The 22,114-nt window shown below is 46.5% G+C and overlaps 1 protein-coding gene across 1 annotated transcript in view; it reads left to right on the top strand.

Annotated features, from left to right (window-relative positions):
• Positions 1-22,114, top strand: part of LOC124021122 (zinc finger homeobox protein 3-like) — a 122,256-nt gene that overhangs the window by 79,918 nt on the left and 20,224 nt on the right. Inside the window, 2 exon segments of the mRNA XM_046336451.1 lie at positions 11,201-11,285; positions 11,287-11,306. Of these exon segments, the coding sequence (XP_046192407.1) occupies positions 11,201-11,285; positions 11,287-11,306 (105 nt within the window).

Below are 22,114 nucleotides of genomic sequence, written 5' to 3'. Positions count from 1 at the left end.
AGAAAGTACGGTGGGATTTGAAATGGACGGTGATCTGTTTATTAACTTGGCTTTCGCAGACTTTAGAAAGGCAGGGCAGGATGGATATACAGTAGGTCTGTAACAGTTTCGGTCTAGAGTGCCTCCCCCTTTGAAGAGGGGGATGACCGCAGACGCTTTTCAATCTTTAGGAATCTCAGACGATACGAAAGAGGAGTTGAACAGACTAGTAATAGGGGCTGCAACAATGGCGGCGGATGATTTTAGGAAGAGAGGGTCCATATTGTCTATCCCAGATGATTTGTAAGGGTCCAGATTTGGCAGCTCTATCAGAACATCAGCTGTCTGGATTTGGATGAAGGAGAAGCGGGGGGCTTGGGCCAGTTGCTGCGGGGGGTGCAGAGCTGTTGGCCGAGGTTGGGGTAGCCAGGTGGAAAGCATGGCCAACCGTAGAGAAATGCTTATTGAAATTCCCTATTATCATGGATTTATCGGTGGTGACAGTGTTTCCTAGCCTCAGTGCAGTGGGCAGCTGAGATGAGGTGCTCTTATTCTCCATGGACTTTAGTGTCCCAGAACCTTTTGGAATTAGTGCTGCAGGACGCAAATTTCTGTTTAAAAAAGCTAGACTTTGCTTCCCTAACTGACTGTGTGTATTTATTCTTGACTTCCCTGAAAAGTTGCATAGTTGCATATAGATTCTGGGGGTACCTTTGTTTTTGAGATTTGAGTTTAGGATTGATAAATGACTTTTCATGAAGTAATGTATTTGTTTTAGTGGATGATTTCAGAGAGTCAGAAGTGACTGGCTCGTTGGAAGCGATGGTAGATGAGAGGGACGTGTGGCTCTCAGTGAAAGACTTCACTTAACTGACAGCAGTTTTGTTTTGACAGCACCTATTTACAATCCACGAGCGACAATATGTTGCATATCATTGTTTATTATTTTGGATCAGGTGCTGTGAACACAAGATAAGCGGAGTTGATAACACCTATCTGTAATAATTGCACTGTTAAACCGAGATGGGTTGATTATGTTGTGCATAATTACTGTGGAAAAAACAGTGTGCCTATTAAGCTGCCCTCGAATGGCAGTAATACAGAAAGCAATCCAATTACCAATAGTTTCTCACACTGGAAATAAAGATTTCTCTAAATAGAAAGGATCCACTAACTGCTGATAGGGGATAATTGTGTGAGTGTTTGTGCAGTTAGATATCTGGTGGATTGTTATCACTTGTAGGGCTAAATGCTGATTGGTGGAGAAGGCCTTGTGACACATGACGTCCTGAGTCTGTGTGTGTTTTTGGGACTGGCTCTGCTCTGCTGCCAGGGAGTCTGATAGCTGCTAAATCATTTATCCAGGCTGCAACCCCGTAGCCACGGAGACCAAGGCCCCACCATGGCTGTCTGGCGACATCTCTCCTCCTGATGGACGGACGGACAACAATTAGCAGAGAGGGGTGGAGGTGCTGATGAGGGGCAGAGGGGGGCCAGAGTACGATCGCCCCCCAATCCACCCCCCACTCCACCCGCACCCATCATACAAACCCAACCTACCTCCCCTTCACAACAAGTAACGAACAAGGGGAGATTTATTCTGATCAAAGTGCAGAACTTTTTAATTAAGTAAAGGAGAGGTTAAAAAAAGAAAGCTAGAAACAAACGCCCGTTTTCCTATTAAGGAGAAATGTCAAGCGCGGTGGCGAAGCGATAGTCTGTGCGCGTCTCTTTGTTGTCCCCCCTGACATTGCAGGCTAATTTTTCATGGTTATTTGAACTGGAAAATGAAAGAGAGGTTTGCGATTATTTCCTATAAATGACAACACAATCGCATTACGCTTCAGTAGAAACACAGAGAGGATATTGCCTTTTCATATTTCATGTGAAAGTAATGGATGGGATATGCAAAGAGGACCAGAAAGAAAGACAAATGGAGAAAGTAAAGCTCCCGTGTTTGATTTGTATTAGAAACCGACCTGATAGAGGGAGGAAGGAGCGGAATTTTTTTCTCAATAAGTGGTGGCAGTCTTGTGGATGTTTTAAAGTGCCTCCACAATGTATTCATTGAATTCCTTTAGCGGATTGCTATTAGCAGCCAACTGGGGTTGAATCCTGATGACACAGACCCAGTAATGGAAAGGAAGGTACCCAGTGTATCCACTATATTCTCCTCTACAGTAATGCATCATATCCTCAGTACCTGGCTACAGTGCTACTGTTTGGACTGAGCTTTAGTGTACGTGTTATCCTGAGGGATGGTACATTTAGGTGGACCTGTCACTGTGCTCAGTGAGTCACACATACAGTACACGCTCCTGTCACACTGTGGGCTGGCCTGGCAGTGCCTGGCTGACACCCTGTCACATTGACCCAACTGAAACACTTTCATGTCCAGTTCAGTTCAGTGCTGAAGCACCTCTTCATCCTCTCCCCAGTAAAATATCCCTCCAACACATTTTGATTTAGCAGGCATAGCAGACAGATAGTATTAGAAAGAAAACACATCAATGATAGCCCCCATATCTTATATTTTTAATCAAATTGATTAGCCATATTGGTATTCAGAAGCCTAGTCAATTCTGTTTTATCTAGCTAGGCGTACGCTTTTATAAACAAGCAGCCCGTCAAGCCCGCTGCTGACCGCGTGCTCCGAGCCAGAGAGGCAGGCAGGCGGGAGGGCTGGAGCGGCCCAGTCTGGAGAGAGAGGGCTTGTGGGTAGTGTGTTTGTGTATGTTTATGTACGTGGCAGGCCCGGGAGGACTGGTGTAGACTGAGCCATGTGGGGGCTGTGTGCTGTGAGCTGGACTCCTAACACATCGAGGTGGGTGCTACATACATCCAACCATGGCCACATTGATTTTCTCAGCTGATGCCTCCACAGAGCGATCCACAGGCTGGATGGATGCACTACAAAGATATGCAAATGGGGCATTCGATAAACTGACAGGCAGAGATCTTTTTCAGACGGCCCGCTGTACTGGTGGGTCGGTAGTTCTAAAAAGAGGCGTAAACAGATAAGGACCTGGTAATGGACACACAGACACGTGTATGCACACATACCTGGCAGCTTGCTGTGCGGTGGGACTGAAGAAGCCCCTTTCAATAATTCCACATTGAAATGAAGCCCCTTAGTGAACTAGGCTACGGAATGTGAATGTAAAGTAGCATCAACTTAAATATAAAAATACTCACACACAGTATATTAAATCAAGGATATTGTTAGCATTCAATTTCTATAGCAGATATAATTTGTGTATATATAACATTGCAGTGTGTATATTCACATTCAGTCTGCTTTATTTGTCAGATATTCAACAAAAGCAGCTGGGTGTTGATCATATTTAATACATGTGTGAATGTAAGAATGGTGCTGTCTTGTTAAGCACAGTGGGCTGTGTGTGTGTGTGTGTGTGTGTGTGTGTGTGTGTGTGTGTGTGTGTGTGTGTGTGTGTGTGTGTGTGTGTGTGTGTGTGTGTGTGTGTGTGTGTGTGTGTGTGTGTGTGTGTGTGTGTGTGTGTGTGTCTGTGTGTGTGTGTCTGTGTGTGTGTGTCTGTGCTGTACCTGGTAATTAAAGGGAGTTTGTGGCAAAAGCCAGACATCGGGAGAGATGAGCTATGAACAAAAGAGCTGTGACAGTTTCGGGTTATGTGATTTTTATGTCCCTTTTTTGCCAAATGAAAAATCAATACATTTTTTCCGGGTTATACATATTCAGAGTGCCCGCCATGCTTCCTCCCTGATGGGGAGTGGGGAGAGGGAGGGGGAGGATGAGGGGGGGCTACTCGCCTGTCACAACTGTACCATCGCATTTTCCGACCCACTGGTGAATACTTCAGAGTTGATGTGATTGCCCTTCATGACAGCGGTGATGCATTTTTCCCCCCTCCCTCTGGATCCTGCTTAGCTAGCCCCCTTCAATAGTCTAGAAATAGGCAAAGCTATTGTGGTGTGAGATGACGGAAAAGAGGGATGCATTAAGAAACGGGTTGATTTTGAAAGACAGGAAGGGGTGGAAGATTAGTGTGTGTGTGTGTGTGTGTGTGTGTGTGTGTGTGTGTGTGTGTGTGTGTGTGTGTGTGTGTGTGTGTGTGTGTGTGTGTGTGTGTGTGTGTGTGTGTGTGTGTGTGTGTGTGTGTGTGTGTGTGTGTGTGTGTGTGTGTGTGTGTGTGTGAGAGAGAGATGGGTGACAGGGAGAGTGGGGGGTTAGTCAAGTGAGAGTGTTTGTGTCTATGCTGTCTTTGTGCAGGACAGATCTCCCCCAGGCATGGGAGAGGAGAGACTTGAGAGCAGTAGTGTGTCCAGTGATGTCTTTGCCTCCTGCCCAGGCTTTTAGCCCATCGCCTGCCAGGGAAAAGCACAGTCTGCATCCTCCTTTGTCCATAATATGTGTATAGGCGAGGCTACCGTCATACAGGACACAGCGTAATGGCCGGTCAGAGCTTTTTGCGTGTGTGTATTCTGTGTGTATACGTGTGTGTGTGTAGAGGTTAGCTGGAGAGAGTGATCCCTGAATGCTTAGTCCCTGTGCAGGCACATTAACCTACATCCCCCGCTCCTCTCCTCCACGAAAACACAAAAGAGAAGAGAAATAGAACACCACTCTCCACAGATGTATTTATAATGTGTCTAAGTATCAATAATACAAGCAATAATTCTACTAAGTAGTACTAATTCCTATGAGATAATTACTTAAGGGAAAATACTTCATGCTATTTTTCAAATTGGTATATGCTGTGTGTAGTATACTGCCCAATTAGATAGTCATATGTGGTTTTATGTGAGCTCTATTTTGAAGGGAGAGGAGCCATTTCATCACGATTGATGTCCTGTTTACAGCTCCCTACTTATTGGACATGCAGAGCATCCATTGCATTAGACATGTCATGTTTGCGATGCGGTGTCACATCAGGTATTGAAACAAAGTGATGTCTATTTAGAATAACACGATATTCCGCTGGCATGTGTAAATTAGATTTCCCCCTATTAGACGCTGCTGCCGTTGCGGACAGATAATCTCTGTGTGACCCTCGGTGACCTGAATAAGGGCTGAATGGCCACTGAAATGACCAGTGACTTTGAAAGGCTAGGGGGATCAAATTAAGTGTTGCTTGGAAGGCTTAGGAGGGTTGGCCCGGGACTGGCAGGGGGGGTTAGGAGGGGAGTGCTGGAAGAGAGAGGGAGCGAGAGAGTGAGAGAGAGGGGATGGGGCCCACTGGTATTGTTCTAAGGCAGTGTGAGCTATCCCTGCTGTTTGTGATTAACTTGCTGTTTAAAGTTTTTTAGCTATTAGCTGCCCTAACCCCGGACCCCCTTTACCCCTCCTCCTCCACCTGCTCCTCCTGCGCCTCCCCCACTACCCCCAGCCCATGGAGACACAAAGTATTCATTCACATTTAGATGGTGAGGTCACGGCAGGGCCAGTGGGGAGAGAGTGTCATGTCCTCCCTTAGACAGGTCAGGAATCTAGCACGTAACTCAGTCCCACACCGCCAGAGAGACACCACAGCCCTTTAAACCAAGGTACTCTTCTTTCCTTCCTAAATGTGAGGAGCGTATATGTATGTGTGTGTATGTGTGTGTGAGAGAGGGGTTTGAGAGACTGAAAGAGCATTAGAAATACAAGACACTCCTCTTTGAATGTGTGTGGTGTGTGTTGTGGTGTGTATGGCTAGTGGAGTGATGGGCAGTCAGTCGGTCAGCTTGTGCAGTGTGTTGGTGTGACGCTAAGTCTCAGAGCGCTTGAGTCAGACACTGTGTTTATGGTAGCAAGGGAATCACCCAATCCTCACCACATGTTTGACTTGCTTAATTTCCGTTTGTATCTTATGCTTGTATTTACAATTACTTTGGAAGTTTCCTGTCGACATCCACTAAGTATGAAACATTATTAAATACACATTTGAGTATTTTTTTTAATAACAAATTCTGCATTTATCACTTATATTTTGTATATCCCTTTTATATATGTCTTTTGATTGTTTGTTGGACTCCTGTGGTTGTATGTTGATATCAGCAGTTTGTTGGACTGTTTGAATGGCGGTGTAGTTGCTTTGTGGTACTGTGGTTGTATCCTATGTTGATATCAGCAGTTTGTTGGACTGTTTGAATGGCGGTGTAGTTGCTTTGTGGTACTGTGGTTGTATCATATGTTGTGGTTGCCTATTATTAATAAGTGATGGCCCATACCTCGCTAACCTCTCGCCTCTCTGGTTAGGGAGTGGGCCGTGTTTTACTCAGTCGTGGTTTTCTGACAGCTAGCTCATCAGGGAGGGCATGAGGAGGGGTCTGGGCCGGGGCAAGGATACTTTTTGGGAGGGGTGGTAGTGTTTTTCCGTGTGTTGTGGTTTAAGGGAGTGAGGAGGGGGGCTTGCGTATGGGGCAGAGAGGTGCTGATATGAGGAGCGGACAATGCGTGAAAGCCCCCCGCATGGGGCCTGTGTCCCATTGTCCCATGGTACCCTCCTGTCACTTTCATTTGACACCCCCCAGTCCGGAGTCAGGCCAGCTTTGATATGGGGATGGGGTGCAAGGGTTGATGGGGAGCAGGGGGGGGTTTAAAAGAAAGAGGTAGAGGAGAAAGATAGTCTGTGAGGTGTGAAATAAGATTGCTTTTTATCCGACAGCGCGGCATTAAAGAAAAGGAAGCTGTCCAGAGCTGGATAAAGTGGGGGAAGTGCACCCCTGATTTCCAGTTGAAGTGCTGTGACACCTGGTTAAAATGATAACAACAGCCTCAATAATCATAATGAGAGTAATGAGAGCTCCGACACACAGCCAGCTCCACACCACAGAGGAGCACCAGTGACTAGCACAGCTCAACCCCACTCCTGGTACTCTAAGACTGGGGAGAGGGAGAGGCACAGCTCAACCCCACTCCTGGTACTCTAAGACTGGGGAGAGGGAGAGGCACAGCTCAACCCCACTCCTGGTACTCTAAGACTGGGGAGAGGGAGAGGCACAGCTCAACCCCACTCCTGGTACTCTAAGACTGGGGGGAGGGAGAGGCACAGCTCAACCCCACTCCTGGTACTCTAAGACTGGGGGGAGGGAGAGGCACAGCTCAACCCCACTCCTGGTACTTTAATACTGGGGAGAGGACAACGGGATAGACAGGGGCAGGCAGATGAGTCTGCTGTTGAGCATGAAAGGGAGACAAACAGATTCACTTGTGTATGAGGAGCACTGGAGCCATTTGCAGCAGGTAGGATTGGATTATGTGTTAATAGAATGGCTGTTAGTTTAGCATGTGTTCAGCTGCAACAGAGGACGGAGGAGGACTGGCCGATGTCTATGTACACTGTCTCTATATATATATATATATATATATATATATATATATATATATATATATATATATATATATATATATATATATATATATATATATATATATCATTATTTCAGTCTCAGAAGGAGTACTGGAAAGTGCAGTGGTTACCATCCATTATTTATTAGTCCGTTTGTGCCTGTCAGTGGGATTAGTATTAGTGTAATCACTGTTCTTCTGGGGGAAGGAAGGCTGTTCGGCCTCATCTGAAGGTTATCGCACTGTCTTCCCCGTCTCATCTTCACTGGCCGCTTCCTGCAGAGCATCTGCTTTGTACATCTCCACATATTTTTTTCTCCTTTTTCCTTCCCTGTGTCTCTGTTGCTCTCTCTCTCCTCATCCACCCACCCCCCATTAATGTGTGTGAGTACCTCGCTCTCTCCCGGCTTGTATAGGGTGACACCTATGGGTCTGCTTAAGCCCCTGCACTTACAGGCAGGCAGAGGAAGAGCGAGGGATGGAGAGCAGCAGCCGCTTGTGGTTGTGCGTGTGCATGTGGGAGCGTGTGTTTGTGCCAGGGGGAAATAGATGCTTCCGTTTGTCTTTTTCATCTCCATGTCACACCATTTCACCTGGCTGCAGTGTCTGTGATGCCTTCTGCAGACAGAGAGCTGGTAGGATGGTCTCCGTGGACATGCAGTGGAGGGCTGATATTGTTATGGGTGTAATCTGTGTGTCTGCAGCAGAGGTTTATTCAGCTTGCCTGATTAGATTAACGGAACAGTTTAATATCGCTGTATGAGGAGGGTTAATGAAGACAATTCATTAGATGACAACCTCCAGGCTATTGTCCTTTACATTTGAACGATTGAGGTTAGAAAGGGCCTATTGTCATCGCTCTGAGTGTTTCTCCCCGTCTATTTCCAGTCCTAATCTATGAGTCCGTTTTACAGGCTCTTCCATTTGCATCCTACTCTTAGGCCACTTGTGACCTTTCATTAATTATGGCTGGATCCGGCTTTAATCATTGTGTAATACCGTTGGAGATGAGATGAGGAATAGACACAGTCATTTGCCACTTAAAGATGTACTGCCGCTCGTGGATTTAAATGTCTGCCTTTCTACATTCATTTCTGGGGGGTTACTGTGCGGTGTGTGGTGGAAGTGTCATACATCTTGATTAAAAACCAAAATGAAGAAGTGTGAGCGAGAGGGGGCAGGCAGGCAGCAGAGGCTGGGGGGAGCTCTCTCTGCCACGTCCCACTAGAGATCTGTCTGGAGGATGCTGAGGTGACAGCTGATGTATTCAGTTAGGTTGAATAGAGTTCAAATCTGGACTGTGGATCAATGCAATGTTCCTGAAAAATCATGTTGAAGTGTGAAGGTGTGGAATTAGACACACTGTGAGAGTAGGACAGCTCAGAATGACATGCAGACCCTTTTAAAGGTGTACAATTTACCTGGGGATTATTTTGTAATCTGAGCACTTGTGCGGCTGTGTGGTTCTAATTCTCCGGGAGTTGTGTGGATTTGTGCAGGCTGGAGTTAGATGGGATTTTGGGGCTAGGCTGCGGCTCTCCTCTGGTTTACCAGGCAACGGTTTAGGACCGCCTCTCCAGCACAGGATGGGCTACGCTGGACGGAACTTGCAGGTTGCCTTGGAAACATAATAGAAACATGGTCAATAATAAAATAATGAAAAAATGTATTTATGCAAGTGGGATCTGGGGATCACTTAAATGTGCTTTTTACTGGGAGCCAGTTATCCCTGTTAAATACCTTCATTTATACACAGGATCCCCGTCTGCTGCTAGCAGTAATGTCTAACAACATAATCCATACACCAATCATTCTGTTGTGAGGAGAGGAGCTTCTTACTTTGGGAAACAGTCAGGAACGCCTGGATATGGCTCTTGCCTCATGACACAGAGGTGTTTTCTGTTGAGTTAAAGCTTTGTCAATGACAATCTCCTCAATGCTGTAGTTATTATCATACCTGGTATAATTATAGTTATTGCAATTATGATGCATTCTTGTATGGTATCTTCAGTTCACAGTAAGAAGCACTTCTCGGGCCTCTAAATCCAACCTTTTGTTAATTCAGTGAGAAGATCGCACATTTCTATGCTATTATTGAGCTATATATTATTGCTGTCTTTAGTGAGTGTGTTTCTCTTGGTGCGTCAGTGATTAGGATAGCAGAACTCCAATAGCACATTATCATCGCAATTTCAGCCTGATCTAAATGTGTAATCACTTTACACAGGCTATCATGTGTCTCTCGTCGTATAGCTTTCATTTCTCTTTGATTTACATGTGAATATGGAAGCACAGGAAATATCTATTTACCATGAGAACTGAAGGAGATTGAAATGTTTGAAATACTTGCCGGATTTCCAGTCATGAATGAATAGAGATTATACCATACCGTGCTGGTAGTGAAATGTACATCTTTGATTTGATTCAAAATGTTCTATCCAGAAACCATTTTTAGAGGCTATTTGTGCTAGTGAAGTTTGATGGGACTTTGGCTCTGTGTTTCGGTCCAGTTTACATAGTTGGTAACTACAGTATAGGGAGTAAGTGCTGTAGTAGATCATATGAGACCATAAAAGTCGTGTACGTAGTGGCTTGTCTAGTGGTGAGCTCAGATCAGATGTGTGTTGACTGCAGGGCTGAATATGTGAACAGGATATTTCAGTGGCTGTTGTTGTAGTATTGTCAATATATCAATAGACTGTCGAGTAGAGACCCGAGAGTGGAAGCATTTTCAAAAGAACATTTAAGTACATTTGCTGAGAATTAGCTGACTTGTGGAGTAACTGATAGGCCTTATTGACTGCGGCCCAGTTTACTGTTGTCAAATCAATGCTGTTGCGTGCTAGTCGCACTACTTTTAAACAAACTTAACAGGCTGAGGGGCTGCTCGGGGGGCACTGGAGAGAAATAAAGAAGATTGATGCCCTTTTTATTATCAGTTTTCTGCCATATTCCCTTCTCTGCGTTACTTACAGATGGCATTATCAGATATGCATTGTTTGGAGTTCAATGCTTTTAAATGGGTTGATATATTGAGCTGAAGCTTTTAAGGTCATTACAGGGGATTTCTGTATTTGACTTGGTAGAAAAATCTAATGAATTGCCGGTCTGAAAGTTTTAAATATTTATGATTTTTTTTGTCTTTTCGCAGTAGCGAGGAAGTAGAGGTGAAATGAGCCCTGTATTTGTAAGTAGCCTAGCAGACTGCAGCTGGGGACAGTAAATGCATGTGGAGAGAGAGAAAGTGAGTGAGAAAGAGAAGGAGAGAAAGAGAAAGAGGGAGCGAGAGAAAGAGAGAGGGAGAGAGAGAGAGAGAGAGGTCTTTCTCTAGAAACACGCTCCTCACACAATTATTTTTCCTGTCTACATACTTCAAACCGCTTTGGAAAATGTGTGTATGTCTCTACCACATGTGTGCGGTTTTCTGCAGTTTTATGTCCACATTAAAGAGAGGAAGCCATAAAGATATTTGTGTCATGGTCTTGAATAAATGAAGAACTATAACTTTGGGGCTTGTATAAAAAAATCATGATGGTTATTATTATTATTGTTATTATTATAATATTTTCAAATGAACTGTAATTATCTTCTAAATGTGTTCATATTAGTGTGGATACAGCAGAGAAAATAGATGATAAAATATAATACATTTCCTCTATCTCTGTTTTGATTTAACAAAAATAATTTCACTAATTTTATTGTTTTAATTCAAATAAATGGCAAAATGCAATCAAGCAGCACAGGGCAGAACGCAGATCCCGCCCTCTTTGTCTGGTAACCTTTTAACTGCGTGTCAGCGAATGTAATTGTTGTAAGCTCCTATAGAAAAAAAATGCGTCTGTCCCTTTAAGTGCTTCCACCAATTCTGATGGCGTGTTGATTTACATATCCCATCCTCTCCTCCCCCTTCAGGAGAGCTGAGCGAGGATGTGGAGGCTGCCAGTGAGACCACCACAGAACAGGAGGACCAAACCAAAGACAGAGAAGGTGGGGGGGAAGGAGCTCACCAAAGGGACAGGTAAGGCCTATATTTACACTACACACATTTAGGCAACACTGCCCTCAGGGATCATGTGCTATTGCACCTGATTTGTTCTCAACAGAAGGCCTTTTCTCTCAAATAATTATACAGATTCTACACAAATGTCAGAGTCCCTTTAATATTGCTCTGTTACAAATCCACAAATCAGTTTGTAGTGTTTCTTTTTAAAGGAGGCCTTTCTGTTTCTTACTGTAGGAGGGAGACAGGTCGCCTCTCATCAAATCCTATCTGATGAATTAGGCCAAATTGTCAATTGAGCTAATCTGGTCAGGTGACTCATGTTTTGTCAGTTGTCAGTGGATTTTATGGAGAGGGGCCTGGGCGCATAATTCAAGGCCGGCCACGTGTGTGCCCATATGACAGACATGACTCCCTCCTGCACTGCACTGATCGTGTGTGACAGAAACACACACCTGTGTTAAATGTTATCAGATAGGGATATTTCTCTCCCTGGGCTTTCAGATGCCAGGTGCAGGTGTTGAGTTCCATGGAGAGGTGAGGCTTGAGCTGAGGCGAGACATTAGTGTTAGGGCCTATTCTAACCTGAGGCCTACTGTTACCTGCAGATTAGAGGCCTGTGTTTTGGTGAGAGTCCATGATTGTTTGTTGTAGGTTTTTAGGGTGAATCCTATCAACGTGCATTAGAAATGGTTTATCTGATTTCTGCTGCTAGTCGAGGTCAGCAGGTCCAGGCTGAACGTGTGTGGGTGTATGAGTGTGAGGAGGAGGTTCACACACAGGAAGTGTTTGTGACTGCCCCCCACTGCTTGGCTCCCCTGGCCACATGTTCACGTCAGAGCATAGCTAGGGTTTGTGTCAAGCCCTGTTGGGAGTCTGGCCTGGATATCCAATCACAGCACTCCTAGACCAGGGATTTTCTAAACTTCCTTGTTAGAATTAGTTAGAAGTTATAGTAATAATAGTTAGGTAACAATCTAGTAATAGTTACAGTAATAGTCATTAGTTATAGCAGTATACTATATTTTCGACTGCCGTTGTTTTTGTTTTTCAGCCCTAACGCCAGGTTCGGCAATTTACCTTTCTTATATCATCTACTCTTGGGCTCAGATGGGCAGGGTGGAAATATTTGAGGCGTGTCCTTAAAAACATGATCCAAAGTTGTGATTTCAGTGCTGGTAGGGATATTTAAGACCAACCAGAAGCTGGTTTTAGCGGAAACGCAGTTTCTTATGGCATGAACTTTGACAGCTAAAACACAGCCTATCCAGCTGTGACGCACACTGCCCATATGCACACGGAACAAGATTAGCCTATGTGCTTTTGGTGCCTTTAGAAACATAAAAAACATTCTGTTTTTTCCTTATTTCATGGCCTTACCCCCCTGTCAATTAGGCTTTTTTTTCTGTCCTGTCCTATGCAATTGCGAAGTAGTCAAGACTGCAGATAAAGGGTTTGTCTCCTGAGACCACTAGGAAATAAATCTTAATCCACCAAATCTTTACTAAAATATCAAGTTTGAGAGGAGTAAAACAGTGAGCTGACATTCACTTTGTATCTATGCATCGTAGGTAGGCCCACATTATAGCCATGCAGGTCCTGTTTTGGATGTGCATAACACCCTCAGTTTTCTGCCGTGTTTTATTATTATATGCCCGCGGGGAGAAATGATGGTGCCTGTAAGTGTGACATAGCCTATTTAAAACAAGTTTGTTGTTTTTGTTTAGAATTTGATTCAAATGATTTGTTCTCTTTTAGGCTTTATCAATAATGAATTGAATCTTGCTTATTGACAATGTTTGGCATGTCCATGCTCAGCCATAATGTAATGTACAGTAGGCATAGCCCCTATATCAGTGTGAATGCTGTTGAAGACATGCAATTACTTAAAACAATGTGGACTGCAAATGGGTTCAAGCTAACGTATTTAGCAAAGTTAGGTCTACATTTAGTTACTTCGTTTCTGTAAGCCATTTAACAAACTATAATGGACTAACATTGGAATTGGAGTTGATTCCAAGGCAATACATAAAAGACTGTAAATACAAAACTTGAAGCAACCACATATTTCACCAGGGAGCACGTTCTGATTGGCCAGTGAGGGGCCAAGCCTTCGACACACCCACAACTTGTTTATTCATCAAAACCCAGACCTTTCGCACCAACGCCAGCAAGTGCGCCTTTAATTGTGATAGTGAAAATAGCAAAAATACTTCTGATACACCCCTGAACCTATAGCGCTACCGCCTTAGGTTTACCATTGAGTTAGGTTTGTTAATAAAAGAGAGCCCATAGAGCGTTGAAGCCTGAGGTGCTTTCCCATTGGTTCTTGGTGGGGTGTATGGAGCGTTGAGGCCTGAGGTGCTTTCCCATTGGTTCTTGGTGGGGTGTATGGAGCGTTGAGGCCTGAGGTGCTTTCCCATTGGTTCTTGGTGGGGTGTATGGAGCGTTGAGGCCTGAGGTGCTTTCCCATTGGTTCTTGGTGGGGTGTATGGAGCGTTGAGGCCTGAGGTGCTTTCCCATTGGTTCTTGGTGGGGTGTATGGAGCGTTGAGGCCTGAGGTGCTTTCCCATTGGTTCTTGGTGGGGTGTATGGAGCGTTGAGGCCTGAGGTGCTTTCCCATTGGTTCTTGGTGGGGTGTATGGAGCGTTGAGGCCTGAGGTGCTTTCCCATTGGTTCTTGGTGGGGTGTGTGGAGCGTTGACACACCTTTTTGAGACAGATACTGTGTGAATATCCATCTAAACACTGTTGGCTGGTGGCCTACTGCTCCACATGTATGAAGCATGCTTGTCCATTTAACACACAGTATGCTGGAGTACTGTGGAACAGTATAATACAGCATGCTTGTCCATTTAACACACAGTATGCTGGAGTACTGTGGAACAGTATAATACAGCATGCTTGTCCATTTAACACACAGTATGCTGGAGTACTGTGGAACAGTATAATACAGCATGCTTGTCCATTTAACACACAGTATGCTGGAGTACTGTGGAACAGTATAATACAGCATGCTTGTCCATTTAACACACAGTATGCTGGAGTACTGTGGAACAGTATAATACAGCATGCTTGTCCATTTAACACACAGTATGCTGGAGTACTGTGGAACAGTATAATACAGCATGCTTGTCCATTTAACACACAGTATGCTGGAGTACTGTGGAACAGTATAATACAGCATGCTTGTCCATTTAACACACAGTATACAGGTGTACTGTGGAACAGTATAATACAGCATGCTTGTCCATTTAACACACAGTATGCTGGAGTACTGTGGAACAGTATAATACAGCATGCTTGTCCATTTAACACATAGTATGCTGGAGTACTGTGGAACAGTATAATACAGCATGGGTCTCTGGACCCTTCCATTAACCCAGTGGGTTAACGGAAGGTCCTTTTTATACTTTGAGTTTTTACTGTTATGAAGTAGAAAAGGGAATAAGTATTATCAGTAATTAGTTTTGATCTAGCTATTTGTTTCATGTTGTCAGACAAGGATGGAAGCGAGTAGGGGGATTTCTTGTAATCTCCTCCCATCCAATAGACAGAGTTGTGGTAATGAAAGCCAACATCACAGACTAGCAGGCAGAGTGAGAGATGGCATTTTAACTAGACCAGCTCCATCCCTGGACCTGGGGATGGTTAGAGTTCTGATGTCTTCATTTACATTAGTGAGGTTAAAAGCTGGAAAACAATCCAGACCCATCTTTGTAAAAAGGTCTTTGATATTCTAACTTTTATTTTAAATGAGTTGTTTGTGCTCTTTGAAAGGGTGACGCTCCTCTTTGATGGGAGAAATAATGATATGCATGCCTGCCTGAAAAATGGCTAAAAGTACATTTTAACACATCAAAATATAGCACTTTAAAAAGCATTAAAATGAGCCAAGCGATTAATAATTCACTCATACCTGTGGTGCTCAGGAAGAGTCCTCGCATTAGCATTCCTGGTTTTTGAAAGGCATGCCATTTGATACAAGCATATTCAATTCCTTTCCTCCCCTCTGTCAGTCACTAATCACCAAATAAGTGTGTTTCTGTGTTTTCACAAAGGAAAGATGTGCTTTTGCATATGAAAAAAGTACAGCTTCCCAGCAGCTTATTAGAACCGCTTAGTTAAAAATAGCGTGTGCATTAAGAAACCAGGTCTGGGTTTCTGTTTGATGTCAGTGAAGAGGTGGGTGGGTGGAGAAGGTGGAGGGATGGAGGGATGGGGGGACGGCTGTGTTGTCAGTGAAGAGGTGGGTGGGTGGAGAAGGTGGAGGGGTGGAAGGATGGGGGGATGGCTGTGTTGTCAGTGAAGAGGTGGGTGGGTGGAGAAGGTGGAGGGATAGAGGGATGGGGGGACGGCTGTGTTTTCAGTGAAGAGGTGGGTGGGTGGAGAAGGTGGAGGGATGGAGGGATGGGGGGACAGCTGTGTTGTCAGTGAAGAGGTGGGTGGGTGGAGAAGGTGGAGGGATGGTGGGATGGGGGACGGCTGTGTTGTCATTGAAGAGGTGGGTGGGTGGAGAAGGTGGAGGCGTGGAGGGATGGGGGGACGGCTGTGTTGTCAGTGAAGAGGTGGGTGGGTGAGGAGGTGGAAGGGTGGAGGGATGGGGGACGGCTGTGTTGTCAGTGAAGAGGTGGGCGGGTGGAGAAGGTGGAGGTGTGGAGGGGTGGAGGGATGGGGGGACGGCTGTGTTGTCAGTGTAGAGGTGGGTGGGTGGAGAAGGTGGAGGGATGGGGGACGGCTGTGTTGTCAGTGAAGAGATGGGTGGGTGGAGAAGGTGGAGGGGTGGAGGGATGGAGGGATGGGGGACGGCTGTGTTGTCAGTGAAGAGGTGGGTGGGTGGAGAAGGTGGAGGGGTGGAGAAGGTGGAGGGATGGGGGGACGGCTGTGTTGTCAGTGAAGAGGTGGGTGGGTGGAGAAGGTGGAGGGGTGGAGGGATGGGGGGACGGCTGTGTTGTCAGTGAAGAGGTGGGTGGGTGGAGAAGGTGGAGGGGTGGAGAAGGTGGAGGGATGGGTGGGACGGCTGTGTTGTCAGTGAAGAGGTGGGTGGGTGGAGAAGGTGGAGGGGTGGAGTGATGGCTGTGTTGTCAGTGAAGAGATGGGTGGGTGGAGAAGGTGGAGGGGTGGAGGGATGGGGGGACGGCTGTGTTGTCAGTGAAGAGGTGGGTGGGTGGAGAAGGTGGAGGGGTGGAGAAGGTGGAGGGATGGGGGGACGGCTGTGTTGTCAGTGAAGAGGTGGGTGGGTGGAGAAGGTGGAGGGGTGGAGGGATGGGGGACGGCTGTGTTGTCAGTGAAGAGGTGGGTGGGTGGAGAAGGTGGAGGGGTGGAGAAGGTGGAGGGATGGGGGGACGGCTGTGTTGTCAGTGAAGAGGTGGGTGGGTGGAGAAGGTGGAGGGGTGGAGAAGGTGGAGGGATGGGTGGGACGGCTGTGTTATCAGTGAAGAGGTGGGTGGGTGGAGAAGGTGGAGGGGTGGAGTGATGGCTGTGTTGTCAGCTCAGAAAGGAGACGGGAGCGCTAGTTTAATGGAAGGTCGCTTTTTCTCCTCTATGTTTGTATGATTGATGGACACAGCGCCTATACAGAGACCCTCTGTAACCCTGTACGAACAACAGCACAGAGGAACACAGAATGCATTTGGTGAACAGAGGCATGCTTGTTGCGGCTGATGATTGTCTCGGGGTGTCTGAGAAGGCAGACAACACACCGATGCTGTTTGTTGGACTAGACTGTGAGGGACTGACCTAACCTGTGTTTTAAAGGACTGTCTGAAAAGTGATCCGTCTCCCGCTGTCTGATGGCGTGCCGCTCTCCCAAGGACCGTCGTTAGAACTATTGAAGTGTTTCGTCTCCCGCTGTCTGACGGCGTGCCGCTCTCCCAAGGACCGTCGTTAGAACTATTGAAGTGTTTCGTCTCCCGCTGTCTGATGGCGTGCCGCTCTCCCAAGGACCGTCGTTAGAACTATTGAAGTGTTTCGTCTCCCGCTGTCTGAAGGCGTGCCGCTCTCCCAAGGACCGTCGTTAGAACTATTGAAGTGTTTCGTCTCCCGCTGTCTGACGGCGTGCCGCTCTCCCAAGGCCCGTCGTTAGAACTAATTGAAGTGTTTCGTCTCCCGGTTTCTGATGGCGTGCCGCTCTCCCAAGGCCCGTCGTTAGAACTATTGAAGTGTTTCGTCTCCCGCTGTCCGATGGCGTGCCGCTCTCCCAAGGACCGTCGTTAGAACTATTGAAGTGTTTCGTCTTCCGCTGTCCGATGGCGTGCCGCTCTCCCAAGGCCCGTCGTTAGAACTATTGAAGTGTTTCGTCTCCCGCTGTCCGATGGCGTGCCGCTCTCCCAAGGACCGTCGTTAGAACTATTGAAGTGTTTCGTCTCCCGCTGTCCGATGGCGTGCCGCTCTCCCAAGGACCGTCGTTAGAACTATTGAAGTGTTTCGTCTCCCGCTGTCTGATGGCGTGCCGCTCTCCCAAGGACCGTCGTTAGAACTATTGAAGTGTTTCGTCTCCCGCTGTCTGATGGCTGTGCCGCTCTCCCAAGGACCGTCGTTAGAACTATTGAAGTGTTTCGTCTCCCGCTGTCTGATGGCGTGCCGCTCTCCCAAGGCCCGTCGTTAGAACTATTGAAGTGTTTCGTCTCCCGGTTTCTGATGGCGTGCCGTACTCCCAAGGCCCGTCGTTAGAACTATTGAAGTGTTTCGTCTCCCGCTGTCTGATGGCGTGCCGCTCTCCCAAGGACCGTCGTTAGAACTATTGAAGTGTTTCGTCTCCAGCTGTCTGATGGCGTGCCGCTCTCCCAAGGACCGTCGTTAGAACTATTGAAGTGTTTCGTCTCCCGCTGTCTGATGGCGTGCCGCTCTCCCAAGGCCCGTCGTTAGAACTATTGAAGTGTTTCGTCTCCCGCTGTCTGATGGCGTGCCGCTCTCCCAAGGCCCGTCGTTAGAACTATTGAAGTGTTTTGTCTTCCGCTGTCTGATGGCGTGCCGCTCTCCCAAGGACCGTCGTTAGAACTATTGAAGTGTTTCGTCTCCAGCTGTCTGATGGCGTGCCGCTCTCCCAAGGACCGTCGTTAGAACTATTGAAGTGTTTCGTCTCCCGCTGTCTGATGGCGTGCCGCTCTCCCAAGGCCCGTCGTTAGAACTATTGAAGTGTTTCGTCTCCCGCTGTCTGATGGCGTGCCGCTCTCCCAAGGCCCGTCGTTAGAACTATTGAAGTGTTTCGTCTTCCGCTGTCTGATGGCGTGCCGCTCTCCCAAGGACCGTCGTTAGAACTATTGAAGTGTTTCGTCTCATCCTTGTCATGCAACCATTGGAACTTGGTGTGGAGACGTTGTTCCCTTTACAAATGACAGTCACTATCAGGCAGGCAGCATTAGCAGAGGCAGAAGAAAGGTGCCTTCCTTTTTAAAGCTACTGTCAATCTTATTTTCCCTTTTTAGTGCCACAGCGCTTCAAAATTCATTAAAGCCATTTAGAAATGCATGTGTATTCTGCATGTCTTCTCCTGCTGAAAGATTTCTACAATATGCCGCTCACACAGGTGAACACACACACCAGACTTTGTCATTATTTTCCATGACATACATCCCCATTTTAGTTTGTACATTGAATTCATTACTTATTTAAACAATAAAGTGAATGTTGGCAGAAGCTGCGATTTAGCCAACTTCCCCAATAAGCTATCCAGGGGTCGTTTCTAATGCGGCCAATGAAATATTTATAAATGGCCAGCCCTGAGCCTTGCTCCCCTTCTACTCACGCCTTGTTCACCTAGCTGAGGCAGCATTAGTGAAATGGAGGGGTTCTGCTCCGGAAGGCAAGGGGAGCTGTACCTAGATTAGAGCAGGACAGTATTAATGCAGGAGCTGAATACACAGGGATGGAGGTAGGAGAAAGGTAGAGGAGGAGGGGAGAGGATGTGGGGGGGGGGCAGACAGAGGAAAGAGGGATTGTTAATACACTTAAGGGCTAGGAGGAATGGACACAATATGATTTGACATGCTTAACATAAATGTATGGGAAGGGTTTGTATTGAGGTGGTCTATATGGATAAATGGGAGGGAGGGGTGCAGTGTGTGTGTGTGGGGAGGGAGAGGGGGTTGCAATCTTCTGCAATTGAGGTTTATGAATAATTCCTCTCATACCCCCTTCCTGACTTTCAAATGATGGGAGCTGGAGCGAGGGAGGGGGGAATGATATTACAGCGCGGGGTCATCCGCATTCTGTCACCGGCAGAGCACCCAACCAAATTGGTCCCATCTCTTTTCCCTTAAATATTTACTTTTAGCTATGAATCTCTGTGATTGGATGAGTGTGGAGGAGCCCGGTGCTGTGAGTGTGTGTATGGTTGTGAGTGTGTGTACTTGCATGCTTGTTTATGTATGTGTGTATGCATGTGTGGGTTTGTTTGTATGTGTAGATTTGTGTGTGTGTGTGTGAGTGAAGGGAAATTAGACGACGGATGCATCTCTGTCAGTGCAGTGAACATTAGCAACCCCTGGATGCAGAGGAGTGATACTGCAGGCTGAACATATAATGGCCTGTGCTCTCTGGTCTTGGGAGTGGTGTGCGGCTCACACTGGAACGCACACATATGGGGATGTGGTAGCTTTCACCTCTAGTTTTAGGAATAGTCTCATGAGTTGTCAGAAATGCTGTGCTGGCCAGTAGGGTAAGGTTAGCAATGGACAGTGCTCATTATTTTTTATATCTCATATTTTCATATTTTTGAACAGTTCAGCCTAAGGAATGTATTATACCAATGGTCTTTTTTCTACATATTCATATCATGTCCTTTGAGTGCTCAAATTACCCCTCAAATTATAATTCCTTTTGTCTTTGAAGATTGTAGACCATAAATTGTCCTTGTTTGTGAGCCAACTCCCTGAAAGATCAGTGTTTGAGTTTTATTGCTATAGTGTTATGGGCCAGCCGTGTTGCTGCTGCTACCGCCTCTTTGCCGGCCTGGTGAGCGGGGGAGGAGTGTCCTTTAAAGGTGAACGCCATGTCAGCCGCCTGCTCAGTGGCCTGAAGATTAATAACGCGGACACTAATTACTATCTCCTTTTAATTTCTTCATTTTAAATGTGTCGTTGTTGCAGTCATGCCTGTAGGCCTATATAAACCACTCTTCTTTTCCCATGCAGTGTGGAGCTGGTTTTTCATTTAATAAAAGTCAGGGTTATCCACCAAGGATACTGAGGAATGATGAGCCTCAATATAGAGTCACTTTGGCGTGAGGCTTTGGTTGTAATTTTCTTTATTTGAAATTAATTGATACAGAGTAATTACCTGAGAAATATGAGGTGAAGTGGAATATAGCCCTTTGTCGCTCAGGGCTCTAACATGGCCTGTAGATTAAAAAAGACAGGCAGAAAGGGGAGGGGAAAAGAGAGATCATATTCAGTTATTGTTAGCATATGCATTAAAAGTGAATGACTTGTAGCACTGGGGAGTTGAACCTGCTTCTCCATATTAATGGATAAATTGCTGAGGGACTAGAGGCGAGTGAAGAGCAGAGGGACATGGGGAGAGAGAGCTTCAGTAATTTGGCCCTGTGAAGTGTGGAGTGGGAGGAGGGTTAGTGGGGAGGGGGTGAGGAGGAGACGGGATGGAGGGAGTTCCAGTACAGTAGATGGCTGTGAGTGTCCCTGAATGATCAGGCCATTGTGGGAAGGAATTGTGAGAGGGGTGGTTGTGGGTAGGAAGCGGCTGGGCCTGGGCCCAGGGCAGAGTGGTGGGTATCAGGCAGTAGGGCCATATGGCCTGGCTCCATCGGAGCCTAAACTGTGGCTTATGTTTTTACGACCGGAGGCTTCTGGGTTCCGAGGCAGAGCTGGGTCTGCAGACAGGATAGGGCCAGTCGGTAGGAGAGGAGGAGACTGAGGAGCTAGTGACCACATGCATCCTTTTCCCTGGCCTCCTGTGGGACAGTATCCATACTGAAGGTCAGGCTTCTTCAGCCAGTGGTGAGGGAAGAAGGCCCCATCAGGCCTACCATCCCAGACCCAGACACCCGCCACAGGAAATCATTCTCTCCCCCTTTCTTCTTCCCCTCCTCTCCTCTCCATCCTGTTAGCTCCAACTCGTGGAATATCCCTTCCCAAGGACGTAGAGGCAGATCAATGACACAATAGCAGCTGTGATTGCATTCCTCAAAGATTTCAATGGCAGAAGACCTGTTGTGTTAATTCAGCCTGGCTTGTGTCGGTCACTCACTCCAGCTGCCATCTTTTTCCCCCCTTGAAAGCACAACAAGGCTGTGATTGCTACAGAGACCAGGCTGTGTGCTGACAGCCCCCTCGCTGCAGCCTGAGTAGTGCAGCCCAGGGAGGTGAGACAAGGTGCCAAAGTCCAATTCACTTACGGGACTCGACAGCACAAAAGCCCCTGGTTTACGGAAAAGGCCCATGAATTAATAATCACCTAATTGACTCTTAAGGGTTCTTTCCCTCCTGCTATACCTTTTGTGCTCTCAGATGAAAGTCCACTCTGTGTATCTGTCAGAGTTGGTTTGGGCTGGATGTGAGGCGGGTGTGTGATGAGCGGAGAGGAGAGGTCAGGGTCACACACAGGGTCCTCTCAGTCAGAGAGGTCACTGGGGAGGCCCCACAGTGATCCACATGTATGGATGAAGCCCTAAAGATGAGCCCCTCTGATGACAAACTGATTCACACCCTATCACAGGTGAGCTACACATACAGTTCCAGGACAAGGTCACACAGGGACTCCATATATGAAAGCTCAGAATGTCCTCCGATGTTAATTTGACAAGGAGAGACAGCGATATTTGAATATTAAGGAACTTGATATCCTTGATTGCCATTTTATGCAGCATAT

Source organism: Oncorhynchus gorbuscha, unplaced genomic scaffold (assembly GCF_021184085.1).
Source record: "Oncorhynchus gorbuscha isolate QuinsamMale2020 ecotype Even-year unplaced genomic scaffold, OgorEven_v1.0 Un_scaffold_1057, whole genome shotgun sequence".
In the NCBI taxonomy this organism is placed as follows: domain Eukaryota; kingdom Metazoa; phylum Chordata; class Actinopteri; order Salmoniformes; family Salmonidae; genus Oncorhynchus; species Oncorhynchus gorbuscha.
The sequence above is the reverse complement of the archived record's forward strand: the minus strand, read 5'-3'. Positions and strand labels throughout refer to the sequence as shown.